The sequence below is a fragment of the Pyxicephalus adspersus genome, chromosome 3, assembly GCF_032062135.1.
Source record: "Pyxicephalus adspersus chromosome 3, UCB_Pads_2.0, whole genome shotgun sequence".
Lineage (NCBI taxonomy): Eukaryota > Metazoa > Chordata > Amphibia > Anura > Pyxicephalidae > Pyxicephalus > Pyxicephalus adspersus.
The window spans coordinates 15,704,680-15,721,123 of NC_092860.1; the positions used below are offsets into that span (position 1 = coordinate 15,704,680).

Genomic DNA, 16,444 nt, shown 5'->3' on the forward strand with positions numbered 1-16,444 from the left:
CATACATACGAAACATAAAGATTTATACCATCAACACAAGCTGCCGTTGTATAACTCCTTAGAAGTGGCAACTGGGCTAGTCTAAAAGGATAGGCAGAAACTTCCTTGGGTACATCAGCAGAAAGAGGGCACAAGAAAGGTAGGTCGTGTAGCCTTTGCTTCTGCAGTTATTTACATTTCATTGGGGAGTGAATCTTGGCCTTCACGCTTTGAGTGCTCTGGCACTGAATGGTACACAATGTAGTTTAATAGTGCATTTAATAGTCTATCTGCAAACTGCTATATAGTGAGGAAAGCATGTTTTTTTTACTTTTAAACAGGACAATAATTATGTTAACTTTATTTAGCCTATATACTTATTAATAGGAAAGCATTACCGCTAAACCTATTTCCATAACCCTTTTTCCAAATTATTTTCATTGTAAAGATCTGTTTTTTGGGAAATGTTGTAAAAGTTGTGCTTCAGTTTGGTTCTTCAGTTTGCTGGATGATCCCACTGACCAACAGAGAGGCTGTGGGGGTGGGGAGTGGGGGGTTAATCCTAATTTATGACTTCAGATAGCTGGATCTCTGGCTCTATATACCTTTCTGACAAGCAGTTTCCACTAAAGACCTCATTTATTATATGGTGGTTTCTAATTACCTGGGTTTGTGACAGTAGCAAAATAAAAAGAAAATAAATGACACTGACCAACCCACATGGCATAAATTCTTAGTAATCCTCTTCCCCCATTATCAAAACAGAACTAAGAAAAGTATATAGTCTGAAAATTAGAAAAACATATGAATTTTGATTTTCTCTGGCAAACTCCATGTTTTAATGGGACTATGCACATTTGTTGAAATGCCCACCCCTTCATTGTCCTGTTAGGGGATAGCCTTGACAAATTTCTAAAAAGACAGCAACAAAAGACTATATATGTTCAGTAAAAGTGAATAAAAACTCGGATCTGCATTACCAATGACCTTCAATGACCAATATAGCAAACCAAAGCTCATGTTTCACTAATATCTGTTCAACCTTATTTTATTAGCAACTTACAAGTATGAACCTATTGTTTAGCTTGTATAGCAATTTCTTAAACAGTTCATGTGTTAATTGCTGTTTATTAGAAGCTATTAGGCATTGTCAATTTTTAAATACAATAGACTGCCATCTACTGGTAGCAAGAAGGTACTAGATCATATTACTGGAAAGAACTAAGGCCACTTTAAACTTAATTCATTTTTGGATGTGAATTGTTTTTCAGAAAATAATTTCTGCAAATATGTGTACAAATATTATCTTATTAAATGTTAAGCGTATATGTATATAGCAATATATGTATAAAGCAAGTTAAGGGTACAGAACACTAAATATAGAAAAGACACTAATCTGTGATAGTATCTAAGTGTCCATGAGGATTAGCAAGCAGAATGTGCATATGCACCAATACTAAAACAATATTTTTTTCATTATAACCAAATATAGTTCCTTAGGCCTGCGGTGACCTACTAAACTGTTTGCTGTCTCAGCTGCAGCCATAGAAACATTTGCAGACATCTGCAAGTGTATGATATTGATAATGGGGACAGTTTCCAAACATAAACAAAAAAAGGAAATTAAAAGTAAAGGTGATGATTATGGCAACTAGAAATTAGATTATTTAAAAAATGATAGTTGTGTGAGATCCAATGAAAACTAAACCTTGGATAAAACATTACATAAAGTATGATGAGTTTTATGAATAGGTAAAATCATTGGAGACTGCAAAAAATCCCACTCTTTAATCAGATTACTCTGGGATACTTTAAAATAAATGCAAAAATCAGCAAGGCACAGTCAGGATTCTAGGACCTGATATTTAATAAGCAAATATAACTTCCCCTATATACTAATACAATTACAAACTATTCATAGAAACAATGTTTTCAAACTATTGACACAAATTACTAAAATTATGTAGATCAAGCTGATCTCTCATATTTTGTACTGAAAAGAAAATCAATAACAACACTGTGGTATCCATTAAATTGAGGAATTGGCCTAGACATTCTTCTTTGCGTAAAAGCATGACTTTCACATCCTCAAAGTGTTTCTGTCAGAATAAAACATTCCCAGTGCATGTTTTAATCAAGTAGATTGTGCAAGGTTTTTGTAAACCCTTTTTAGGAAAACAATTGATAAAGCTCACATGATCAGTAAAAATGATCATTCCTGGGGGCAGTGAACCCAAACCCTTCAACTTTTTTGCATAGTGCACTAACTTTACAGAGCAATTCTTTTTCTATATGCCATGCTTTAAAGACTCTACATCTTTATTCCTCACTGATTTTGCTTGGCACAAGAACCTTATTGATTGATCTGTGGTTAAACTGGTGTGGTAATACTTCTCCATTTATCCTTATAAAGTCCAATGCCAAGCATTTTTAGTCCCAGACTTTATGGCTGCCTTTCTACTGTTAAACTGATTGAGCAGCCTACCCTCTTCTTCCCTAGCTTTCTCTGTCTATGGAATATATTTACCAACATAAGTCTGGGTTATCCCCTGCACCCAGGGTGATAGCAGCTTTTTGATTCCTGGACTTCTTCAAATGTCAAGTACAAAGTACAAATTGACTCTACAGGCGCATATATTCAAGTAATATTATCTTACTATATTCTGTTCTCTTTGTACCATTCATACCTGTTCAATAGGGGTTCAAATTTAACACTACTGTCTAACAGGTTTTTGTATGGAAATTCTGTATATGATCTATTCAATTAAGTTAATTAAGAACTTAAAATATTTCTCTCATTCTACTAAGAAAAGAAAAAAGATGAAAACCTGGAGCCTGCATCCCAGATTGCTACACATATCTGCTGTTGTATCAGATGCTGCAGGAGATTAGTAGTGTATGTAATATATAAAATAAAATATATGTATGTTTGTGTGTGTATGTATATATCAATACCCACTTCTATACACATATTGTTTTTTATTCTTTTTAGGTCACATGTGCATAGACAGTATAATGCCCTAGCTACTAGGGGACCTTTTACTATAAAGTAAACTTTACATACACCTTTTAAACCTGCAGAAGTCAATACGCCCAAAAAGTGTCTATAAATGTCCCAATTGTTAGACAAAACCGTGTCTTTTTATCCAGTGTGTTTTATGGTTCACACAATCCTGCAATGTGCAGTTGTGCAGCAATTTATAACATACACAGGTTTACATAGCTAGAGAAAACTGGGGGTCAGTTCCAGTTACCTGATGCCTTTAGGAAATTGTAGTCAATACGCTGAACGTCTCAGTAAAGTTTCCTTTTTATGAAAAAAGTTAGTATTTAACCCTTTCATTTCACAGCAACCATGCTGTAACTTTACTATAGATACGCTGCCATGGGTTAAAATGTAAAGTGCTGGAGTACATTACAAGTGCAGAAAAGCAGTGTCCTAGCCTTTCTATCACGATACATCGCGATCATTCCCATTACTTGCTCGCCATTTTACCACACTATGGTAGTTATAACTCCTATCTACTATTAGCAGATCAGTATAAACCGAAGTGATAGCTTTTAAGAAATTGCCTACAAAACAAGCAGACGAACCTAAAAATAATAGTACGGTTTGTGCCACCAATTAATGTAAGCACGGCTTACGATCATATTAAAGATCTGTTGATTTGAAAGGCGACACAAAGCTGAGTGTTTCACCAGAAAAAAAAAAAAACAGCAGCTTTTGTTCTTTGTGTATTACAAGGTAACAAAATATCACGGAGAGAAAACATTAATTCCATTAACTTCGGTAAAATGAAAGCACAGACGATTTTATCTTCAAACACAGGAAAAACTCACTACAGTTATGTACAAGGAGTGAACCTACCAGTCAAATGTATTCCCTCTTTACAAATCTTCATCAGAAAATGGCTATCTTATACTACTTAATTCACTGAGCATATTATGTAATCATCTTCTGCCATTGCATAGAGGAACTGCTGTGGTTTAGAGTGTGCAGGAAATATTTCAGTATTTAAGACCCCTTTTTTTCTTAACCAGCAAAAAGGAAAGAAACTGCAAGGTATGAGATTTGGCTTTAGTAATTTTAAAAAATCGTGGGATGCTTGTGCCATTAATTTGAAGCAGCAAGCATCAACACTTTTCTTTCTCTAGCCTCTAGTAGGTGGATAGATGATTAACTAGACTGAGCACCCTAAGCAGAGATCACTCTGCTCCCCCCCATAATATAAACGATCCAGACAGAAAATGTAATCTTTTTTCTCTTTTTATTTGTAACTGTTTGTACGATCTGCTTTCTATACGTGATTTCTTTCAAGTTCCAGAGCTGGACTCCTAACTACCCTGCTATAAAACCCTCTCTTTTTAAATTTACATATCAGCTGCTGTATCTCTAATTTATTGCTGTACTCAAGTGGACAAAAACTCTTTTCAAATTCCACTTCCATTTTAATTGTCAGTTGCTCCCCATTGCATTCTGTAACAGCAGAAAAAAATGCGTTTAAAATAACCTTAAGACTATATTACAGTAATGGCATGCTCTTTATAAATGGTATTTAATAATCAATAAACCATTTCACAGTGGCCACCATATATTAGAATATAAATATTTCGCGGAGATGAAAGTTAATATCCATTACCAACACAGGCTGCAGCTTTTTGTATCAGGACTTCGCCTCTTTTATTATTTATTTCCTTTTTTTTTTGTTAAGACGTTTGCCAAAGCACATATGTATAGTTATTTAAAACAGTTCTTTAAAATTAATTTTGCGCCTTGCACACTATTGTATCTGCTCCATTAGAGATGAGGAATAGCGTAATTCATTTATGCAGCGAAGACGGTAAATATTCCATTTGAAAAATGCGATGTATTCATGCTCGGTGGAGATATACACAATATTCATGATGCGTGATAGTTCCTGCGTGACGTGGATAATGTGCAAGACACGAGGTGCTACATTAGGTGCCTCCATAGCGGGTACCACTGCTTCTCAGTGCACCCCTCCCCATATACCCCATGAATATTTGGGATGCCTCATTCCTGCCATTCATTCCCCTTTTTTTCTCTGGATAAATGCCACTTTGGAGGCAAATCTGCTGAGCAATACAGTTTTCTATTGTCTGTGAGCAGAAAGGGTTAAAGTTCCTACCCCCGAGCAGACCCCTCATTCAAATAAGAATTGATTAGGAATTTTTATCGGTGCTATTCAGAAGCTACAGAAAACACTTATTGCCTCCTTTATAAAGCGCAAGATAGAGAAATGTGAAGATAGATGCATAGATATGTAGCTGGATGGGTAGATAGATATATAGATAGATATGTAGATGGATTGGTAGAGAGATAGATAGATAGATAGATAGATAGATAGATAGATAGATAGATAGATAGATATGTGGATGGATGGGTAGATAGATATATAGATACCGGTAGATATGTAGACGGATGGGTAGAGAGATAGATAGATAGATAGATAGATAGATAGATAGATAGATATGTACATGGGTGGGTAGATATAAGGATAGATATGTAGATGTATAGATAGATATGTAGATGGATGGGTAGATTGATATGTAGATAGATATGTAGATGGATGGGTAGATAGATATATAGATAGATATGGATACATAGATAGGAAACTATGGATGCATCTATCTGTTCTTACTGGGTTGAATGTAACACTGTGCTTCTTTAGATTAGTGATTCTCATCCAGGGTTTCTCCAGAGGTTGCTGGGGGTTTCTTGAGCAATGTGTGTCTCTCAGGTCAGTTTAAGTGACACCAAAGATTTTTTGGGTATCTGTAAAGGTGACATTCTTCCCTAATATACTGTGAGCTTTGAATATGGTATTTATAGAAGGGGTTCCCTAAGACCTGATATTTCACTCATATTAAAAAAAAACTGGTTAGGATCATCAGATCCTTGCTCTATAACCTTTAATAAGTCAAAATTGTTCTTTGCATTCTATCTTTGCTTATTATACACAGACAGAGCTATGAGATGGAACCCATGCATATGTCTTTGCTTGTAGCCAGAGTAGTTCAGATGTCTGCATGCCTTGGGTTTTTTTCACCTTACAACTTTTCACATTTTAAGTCGATTTGTACTATAAATATAGTGTTGGAAAACAGCATGCTACTATGTGTTTTTAAGGATTATCTGAGTGTATAAAGGTGATTTAATGTAGCATAGGCAATATAGAACTGCTGCTTAATCTGTTTCCATTCTTTGGGGCTGTTTTTTTCCTATGACGTTATGCCATTATTGAGGTTATTTCTCTCTATCTATGACGATCTTGCCGTTTCTAATTAATGTGTGTGTCCAAAAATAAAATGAAGTACTGTAGTACACCACCCGAAGTAAACGAAATTTCTACTCGATCTCCAGGCTTCCGTTTTTGACCACTTGGGGGCGCCGTTTTATATCTCTTAAACCGGTTCGGTCAAAGTTCTCACTATTGTTGCAAAACACTGAATCAAAAAACAAGAACCCTGCTTATTAAAACAAACAAAAGGCTCGGGTCTGCGAAAGAGAAATATTAGTGGCTGCCTCGTATTTTAGCCTTCGGAGATAGGGAATTCCACGCTTTGCTGCAAAGAGATGCATGCATTTTTAGGTTAGAATTGCAATGATCTGTTTCTATTACTTGTGCATGGTCATTCAACTAAATGAGTTTAAAGTGCATGCTTGTGAAGGAGTTTTGTTCCATAGTTCTAAGGATCAAATGACATACACTTTCAATATCTAGGACAGTGTTTCTGGACTGTTTTAATATAGGCAACACTTGAAATACCTTTCTGGGAATCCATGCTATATTTTCTATTTTTATTATTATTAATAATAATAAACAGGATTTATATAGCGCTAACATATTACACAGCGCTGTACATTAAATAGGGGGTTGCAAATAACAGACATACAGTCGCACAGGAGGAGACACTGCCCTGAAGAGCTTACAATCTAGAAGGTCAGGGGAAGTATCACACAAAAGCAGGGCGGTTATGTAGTGGTGGGAAGTAGTGAGTGTTTCAAAGACAGAAAGATGGTTAGGCAAGTTTGAAAAATAGGTATTGAGTGCTCTTTTAAATGAGCAGAAAGTAGGAGCAAGCCGAATAGGACGAGGAAGACCATTGCATACCCATATCTCACTGTATATTAGCTTCTTTATTGCTAGCAACCTATGGAGGAACCATATGATTTTACAGAACTCTGGTTGAGAAACACTGATCTGGGTCTCTTGCTTGTAATGGTGTACCAACACTTGCTATTGCTGGTATTCTGTTCTCATGCAGAATGCTGGCTTTTGCAATTGTTTTACGAATTAGGAACATCACAATATTTTCTGGAGACTGTAAAATAACACCAAGTAATATTCACATACAGCGTGTGCAGGAAAGTATAAGTGCAGGAAGCTGACTTGAACTGAAGCTTCGGCATTGCCTGGTCTTGTTCAAGCAGTAGCAGATCAGCTGACTTCACTTCTATCTGTCATTTTTCAGGATTGCCCGCCCACTCTGGCCAGCTTTATGCAAATGTCGCCTTTCTCTTTGCGCTGAGTGGTTAGTAGTTCAGCACCACGCCCCCTCCACCTCGTGATTCTGCTCCGGGCATATAAGTAAGGGGAATGCTGAGAGAAGCACAGATTATAGTCAGAGTTGTTCTCTGCTCTGTGCTGCAGACTCTTGTAAAAGACACAAGCTTCTCTCCTGCAAACCTGAGCGCTATATATCGATGCGGTGCAGCAGTGGGAAGTTACAAAGCATTATCAGGGAGGACTGAGTATCCCTGGCACTCCTGCATTGGGCAATAGCCCTGTTTGCATTGACACAAAGCAGAGTGAGAAGAAGAGACAAGATCAGATCTCCAAGTAAGAAGCATTGTGCACTGGACTCCTTGGGTGTGCAGCCGAGGCACACTCAAGGTGCAGCTCTGGAGTAAGCCGACGTGACCAGTATGGCTGGAGAGCTGCCTATGGTATCAGAGTTGCCAACTAGTCCACTTGCCATGGAATATGTCAATGACTTTGACCTCATGAAGTTTGACGTCAAGAAGGAGCCGCTGAATGGTCGAGCAGATCGCACTATTAGACATTGCAACCGCTTGCAGCCCTCTGGCTCTGTGTCCTCCACTCCAATCAGCACCCCGTGCAGCTCGGTGCCCTCTTCTCCAAGCTTCAGCCCAACCGAGCAGAAGACTCACCTAGACGATCTGTACTGGATGGCGGGCACTTACCAGCAGGTTAACCCCGAGGCTCTCAGCCTTACCCCGGAGGACGCTGTAGAAGCACTTATTGGGCCACACCAAATCCCACCACAGCTTCAGGGATATGATGGCTACAGAGGACACCATCACCACCACCATCACAGCCATCATCACCAAAACCACCACCAATACCAGGGTGTCCCCCATGAGGAGATGGCTCATCCTCACCAGCACCCGCACCACCATCACCACCATCAACCTTCTCCAAGCCAAACCGGCAATTCCACTCCTCAGCAGCTCCAGAACAACCACCAACCACACCAAGCCAATAACCAGGTAGAAGACAGATTTTCCGACGACCAGCTGGTCTCTATGTCTGTCCGGGAGCTCAACAGGCATCTCAGAGGGTTCACAAAAGACGATGTCATCCGCCTGAAGCAGAAGAGGAGAACTCTTAAAAACCGAGGATATGCCCAGTCCTGCAGATACAAGAGGGTGCAGCAGAAACATCACCTGGAGAATGAGAAGAACCAACTCATCCAGCAAGTAGAGCAGCTGAAGCAAGAGGTGAGTCGGCTGGCCAGAGAACGAGATGCCTACAAAATGAAGTGCGAGAAAATGACCAACAACAGCTTCAGGGAGGCCGGCTCAACCAGCGACAACCCATCCTCTCCAGAATTCTTCATGTGAGTTTTTCATCCAGAACTCTAGAGACTGAGAGGGAGGACAAGAGAGGGGGTGCTTCCTTGTCAACTTAGTACTTTCTGTAGACTAGGGTTAAATGGGTGCACACAAGCAAAGGTTACACTGGTGGATTTTATTTTTTTGGGGTGGGGGGTGGGAGGATTCGAACTTGTTTAGGGTTGAAGTTAGAGGACTTCATTTTAATACCACCAAGAACTGTATTGGACAATATCACTGCCACTTCAGAAGAAGAAAAAAAAATGAACATTATATGCAGCAGCTTTTTGCATACACATCAATTTTGGGTGATAGAAACATAAAGAAAAAAACTGAACAGGTGGAACATTCAGTGCACCCTACCCCATTGGTTTTATTGCCTGCTTATCTAGAAAATATAAAAAAAACTACATTAAAATATTAATCCTGCATGCTGGACATGTATGGTAATACTTTCTATTTTGTACCATTATCTTGTTTAATCTGAGCATGCCTTTCCTTCTGCTCATCCCTCAAACTTTTATTTGTTCTATTGCTCTCTAGGTGTACCTCACTTTTGATGCTTTCTGTTTTAGTTTAACGGCTACCTGCTCTTCTTTCCTAAATGCTTATTGAAGTGTAAATATTAAGCAACTTTCTATTTACCCCCAACATTTCACATAGTTGCTCAATTTAATTTCAGAGTAAGAAGTGGACTTTGTGCTAAGGAGAAAGAAAGGTTTGTCCAGGTGTGTGCAGTAGACACATTGCCCCTTTTTGTTAATTATGATTTTCATATTTCATTGGTGCCATTGTAGTTGATAGTTAATGCTAAATACTAGTGTTCCTTCCTGTGATAGGTATGTTTGTATGTGTGTGTGTGTATTCCTGTATACACACATTTACAAACTTCATTTTCTTTTTCCAGGGGTTTGTAGGAAATCAATATATATAACCCTTTGAGACCCCACCAAGCCCCCTCCGCTTCCCCAGGGGCTTGTGTGTTATTTTGTTTCTATATTAAGTAGGCACTGTATTACAACCCCTTAACTTAAAACAAGTGGCATCTGAGTTTAAGTTTTGCTGACACCAGGATTGTGCAGATCTGCAATAACATATTCTCTGAGGAAGAAATCCGGGCTATGTTGTGACAGTTGAAATGGTGACTTATATAGATACTAAATGCTTCCTATCAACTCTGCTACTACGCTTTATGTTCTTCTGTTGATTTGCTACTACACCAGCTAGCAAATGAATTAAATTCCTTTTCTTACCCCCCCCCTGCTCAGTTAATTTATATATATATATCTATATGTAGCAGTTATTTGCAGCTGGTTGCTGTGCAGTTTCATTTATTTTCTGCAGGTCAGTAAAAGTAAAGTGATGCTTTGGGATCGCAGCATACCAAATTAAGAGAAAAAACATTTTTATATATATATGTGTATAATTTTTTGTTCTCTTTCATTTTTTTTTTTTTGCACTGCTGGTGCAGATGCATTTTAATTTTTGTTTGTTCTATAAATAAGTTAATAGTATAAAACAGGATTATATGGACATCACTATGCTTGCAGTCTTGAAATATAGAGGGTTTCTGTCAATGTATCAGCAGTGATCTGTGAGGAATTATTACTTTTTTTTTATTATTTCCTGATTCAACTGTGTTGAATTCATGTCTCTGGCAACATGGTGTTTTTATTTCATGTCAATTGTGAAGGGATAAAATTTAAACCCTGCTTACAAGACGAGCGTATAGTTCAAACCTGGTCTATTGTAGTTTTTATTCAGACTGGTTTCTGTTTTTGTTTTGTTAACAAAATTGTTTCCTATTTTGCTTATTAAAATCATTGAAATGGCGCATGTTACATGGACTGGTCTTTTCTTTTGTACTGTGTATTTTTCATCTGCAGTTTAAGGTTAAAAAAAAATAAAAAAAATAAAGCTATACAGCCACAAATGTGGTTTAACGAATATCTGCTGGAATTTAGAGAGTAACACAAGGAACCATAAAAAAGGATAATTAGTTCTTACTTGAAGTTATTTGTATGTGAGCTTTGTGTACTTAGTGTAAGTTCAGGGTCCACAGTCTTCTACCATAAAATAATCTGCTGGCCTTCGGACTAAATTTAAACAATCATTGACACACATCTTTCAGTAGAACGTGCACTGAGGTGCATGCTTGCAGCACATGATAGCAACTTTCATTCATTCATGTTCACGCTGTAACTGTTTCATTGCCACAGGTTGTAGATGACATAGTAATAAAATAAGAATTATGTTGACCTCAGATTAAACAAACACAAAGCCATTAACCAAAAAAAGCATGGTGTCTGAACACCAAAAATCATGCATAACAATTGTACAGCAGCAACAGGTTACCAATGTGTAATACTTAAATACTAGTTTTTCAATATCACGTAAAGCTATGTGAACAGAAATTAATTCTCTGCAGTTACCAACCTCTAGCATCATGCAAATGCTTGTTGCCTGGCTGTCAATCTAATTATATTGTTTCCATACTTATAGGACCAGAGCTGGGACAAGTAACAAAAAACTGAACACAAAAATGACTAATCTGCATTCTTTTTTCCAGTTCATTGACCTAGAAAGCAGTAAATTCAGATGGTCAATCTATCAACCAGAAAAGGAGTATTTTTGGAAGAGTTGGCAATGGCAACTCTCTGTATTTGTTGTAGCATAGTTTTTTGTTTATGTAAGTGGCCTTCTAGGGTAACTTTAGAGGTCTGTTAGTTACTTTATTTACTAATTGAACTATATTTTATAAAAATTGCTCATTGTGTTACTGATACGAATTATTAAAGGTGAAACATTAGATGGTTGGCATTGAAAATCTGTTATAGGTGTTGTAAAGCAAAAATAATATTTTTGGTGTGCTGCTATATAGTTATGCTGGAAGAATTTATGGTAGAGGTTCTAATTATGCTATGATATTCTAGGTACATTCCAGTAGAATATATTGTCTCAACAAATTTTATATATCTGTCATATTCATTAAAAACTTGGGGTTCATTGTAATTGATCCCATTGCTTTGTATGCAAAACTGCTTGAAATTTGTACTTCACATCTTATTCTTTTTTTTTTTTTTTTTTGTATAATTTTTTTCTTGGCCGTATATTCTTGCTTTCTTTACCCTCAAAACATAAAAATAATAATGTGCTAATCATATTTTTGATTTTTACATTAAATGAAATGATGTCTAATCATGTACTTGCTTTAAAGACTTAAACTGGGACCATACATTGCAATCTTCATATGTAGAAGACCTGGAGACACCCATCACCATGAATCTGCTACTTTGTATGTTTAAAGACTAAGCTTTACAGGCAATAATATTCTGGTGTATAAAGCAATTTAACCTTTTGTTGGTAGTTACTTTATTAATAACAGGATTGGCTACAGGTGGGTAAATTGCTCTGTAGAAGTTGTTAACAATATTCATAAAGTGAAGCCCATGTCGGTCTAATTACATTTTTAAAACATGTTTTGTAATAAACAGTAAAACATTGTACAATTAGTAAGCCATGGTCAGATCAAGGTATATAGTCTAGTGATCTAAAGCTATTTTTTAACACCTTTTCTGTCATTGTGGTTGTCACTTTGCTCATGTGTGAACAGCATTCTTCTTGTAGTTGCAGAGGGGTTAACGTGTTTGATTTGGCAGTGACTGAGAGATCTAGAGCGGAATATGGTGGGAACTGCCATAGCGTATTACCGTCCTCTCATGCATGCATTGAATAAATGGCTGGACTAATTAAACAACAAAAAAGACAAAAAAGTAAAGAAATGGCCCTTCTTTGACAAGCTGCAATGGGATGTTTCTGTCCTATGTTTCCACTGAGAAATGGGTCCCGCAGTCAATTCTAAATTCAGGAATTAGTCTCTGCATAAAGCACAGATAGTAAGCTGCTGTGCATATCCAAGGATGCTACCTTTTACCTTTTATAGATAAGCTGTCAGCCTACAGAGAAAACTGGGAATTAATGAGTTATCAGGTTCTGTAAAGGTTAATAAAGCAGTTGTCATTATTACGCAATTATATCCTAGTCCTAGATTTAGGCAGGCAAAGGGCTTACAGTCTGATTTTCTTTTAGCGACCATTTGTTCATTAACTGCATTTTATTACTGAGTGCATCAATCATTACATATGTGACTCTATATCTATATACAAAGCAACTTGATAGCTGATATAAGTATTGAACAATGTAGTAGCTACATGAGATGGGGAAAACTATGAATGGAAATGCCTAAAATACCCAGCTAATTTTTGCTATGTTTTAAATGGGTATTTCATGGGTAAAATTTTGTATTTTGTTCCTTGCCGGGGAAGGGCATAAAGTGTCTATATACCTTACAGAAATTTACTGGTCTTTACCAAAGATTTTTATTTTCTAAAATTCCTTATCTTGTTTATACACTTATATGTATGTTTCTTAGCATTTTAAGATGAAAAACTAGAAAAGAAACAATCCTACATGTATCAGACTTTGATTTATTACTAAACTAGTTAATACTAAATTATTAAAAATAAAAGCTATATGTTTTGTATTCTAAAACTGATGTTTAACATAAAAGAATTACACAATTTGTATGTGTAACTATATCTTAATCTGTGGCTAGCCAAATATTCATCGGTCCGGCTACAATCCCCAGTCACCTTCTTTAAAACGTTAGCAGGGATAGAGTGTAAGTACATTAGCTGTGTCTTATTATTATTTGAATTGGTTTGTATTTTTTGGCTATCTTTATTTTAAGTGGGTACATGTTTAGGAAAAGTATACATGAAAAGATGAATGTTTGTTTCTATACAGAGTTAAAAAAGGAAGCCTGGGCTACTTTTTTTTCCCTTAACTCTAAACCTGTTTTCTAATGGCGATTGCATTGCGGCAAGCTTTGCATGAGCGAAGTGTGAAGTGCTCAGTCCCTGGTTTTGCAGATCAGTGGCCAGCGGCTAACAAATGATGGGAAGTCTGCCTTATACATTCCTCTCATTTTTTGGTCTGCAGTATCTGTAGGTTTACCATTAGATGATCCTGACTCTAAGTATTTTTGCAACTGTGCGCTTAACACTTTAGAAAAACAGGTTGAACTTGCTCGTCAATTTTCTACATTATAAAATTGTCATGCAGATTTGACAATAATTGAGATATACACTCACATTGCAGGATAAAAAAATGTATGCAAGAAAATTTTCCTATTTGGGTGCAAAAGCAATACATACAATTTTATCTACAAACATTTTGCTGAAGCCCAGTATATGAAGTTGTTCTATGATATCCTAGATTCTCTCTGTTTATAGTCACCTCTCCTCTCCCTGGTATATTTTGAGTTGCATACTTAAGCAGGTCATACATCAAGCAGGCATTTGTGACGTCAATAGCATCAGCATGTATATATGCTATGGTCCTCGAAAAAGAACAAGCTAACTCACTCTCACTTTATGTCTCATAAAGCCTTACTTTCTTCAAAGGAATGGTGTATTAGGATCTTAGGGCCTGCTGTTAAGAGAGAAGGGCAAAACCAAATATTGTCCCCGATACGAGATATACCTTTCGCCATATGATCCAGGTCCTTCACACAGACATTACTTTTCTTCTTCATTACTCTTCTTTACTTTTTTGGTAGATGTGTATGCAGACATGGCTTTAATAAACTATTTCTATTTGCAAATGATAATCTTAGTTAACGTTTCTTGAAACATATGTTTTAATGTCTTTATTAAATCCAGGTAAGTGTTTATAAAAGCAATGTATTGGAATATAAATATAAATTTAGCATTCTTATCTCCTTATGCAGCTGACACGATCAGCCAAAACATTAAAACCACTGACAGGTAAAGTGAATAACCGATTACTTTTTTACAATGGCATCTGTCAAGGAGTACAATATCATGGGTACCAAAGATTTAGTGTTGCATATGTGTGGGGAAAGCTAGCCTGTCTGTGGTGTGGGGAAAGCCACCGTGGAGACCCGGCCTGTGCTGGTCGGAGCAGTTTCGGTGGCACAAAAGGGACCTACACAATATTAGCCAGGATGTTGAATTTGTTTTAGCTGGTCAGTGAATATGTAGCTTTTTTGTACTACCTTGTATGTGAAGTAAAATCTTTTTGGTCAGTTTGTTAGCTTATCTGTTTTGAGGCAAAGATGTACAGTAATAATATAGCAATTCTGCTTTATGGCAAAGAACTGGTAATTTTGTAAAGCCCTGAATAATGAATTGAAGGAAAACTTGACCATCTCGATTAATACATCAACCTTTCTCTCTTTTGTAAAAACAAAAATAGCAGTATCATCATACACTGTGAGTGTCATGATTTGTAGCAAAGACAGTGTTAATTTTTAACCTTTTTCATTAACACTAGAGAACGGTGCTTTTCTTTTTTGCTGATGGAAGGTTTTAATATAGTTGTGTTTTGGTTATGTGGCCTGTATTTCCACTGGCAGGTATCTGACAAAAGCTTGCTCTTTAAAATGCTATATATTGACCCCTTCAAACATTTCCATGTTGTTTTGTTCAGAGCGTGCATTAATAGTGCAGAGAAGTCTCATTTACATCCCCAGATAGCAGCTAGCGTTTTGCGTAACACGGTGGTTTGCCAAACCATGCAACTTAAGATATGGCTCAGAAATATATATGTCATGTGTGATGTTACCGCAGCGTCTGGATCACACTGAGACAATAGTACAGGATGGAAGCAGTACAACCACAATTACACTTGCAAGAATATTATATGAAATTTGATGCGGATTGGAGTGGTGTCTTCCATTACATTGGTTTGGGCATCAAGTTCTGAATTAACCACTTGATTGTAGGATCCCAGTGTATGTACATATATTTACGTTGTGCTAGATTGCATGCTATGTGAATAATAAAAACTTTTTGTTTCTTGGTACAGTGGATCCTTCCCTATCCACCTCTCTATCCAAAGAATCCTGTTTCATCAAGACGCCCCTAAAATTACCAATCATATCTCTTGGTTCACCTTTATTTCCTAAAAGACTAATACCAGATTTTTCTGCAATGTCTCCAACTGTCCTTTATAGATCTAGGCCCCAATTCATGCCTGCTTGGCCAGGTGCACAGCTTAAGTGTAATTAGTGAATCTTCTACACATCCTCCTGAGATTTCTGTGCTAGTGAGTCTCAAATAATCGCTGATAGCACTAAAAATTATGAAGTGCTAATACATTTCCACCAGGAACAAGAGCGAGAACATATTAACTGTTTCCTGCTGAGAAATCCCCAGCCGTCTGGAAATGCAGCACTGGCGCGTAAGCAGGCACAGCATTGCAGAGCATAATAGTATACAAGTCCAGTTATGCCTTCTAAGGGGGATTGTTTTGCTTTTATATGCCTTGGTATACCTTATTGCAATGAAAAACTTAAGATGTTTACCAAATAAAGTTAATTTACTGTTTCACTGTGTATATTATACTTGTGCACACTGTACAGCATCTATGTATATGTGTGTATATGTATGTATGTGTGTTTGTGTGTATTATATATATTTATATATTTTTTTATAGTGTAATTTTCAGCTGCGTCTTTGCTATGGACCTGCAGGTAGATGCATATTGGGGTTAAACAAA

At 36.8% G+C, this 16,444-nt stretch overlaps 1 protein-coding gene and 1 long non-coding RNA gene across 2 annotated transcripts in view; both read left to right on the forward strand.

The window, feature by feature from the left end:
• The window catches only part of LOC140327655 (uncharacterized), a 227,372-nt gene that overhangs the window by 97,095 nt on the left and 113,833 nt on the right, over positions 1-16,444 (forward strand). The gene's annotated exons all lie outside the window — the stretch shown is intronic.
• On the forward strand, positions 7,620-10,694 carry MAFB (MAF bZIP transcription factor B). The gene has a single exon (XM_072403710.1). The coding sequence runs from the start codon at positions 7,931-7,933 to the stop codon at positions 8,867-8,869; it is 939 nt and encodes a 312-aa protein (XP_072259811.1). The 5' UTR covers positions 7,620-7,930; the 3' UTR covers positions 8,870-10,694.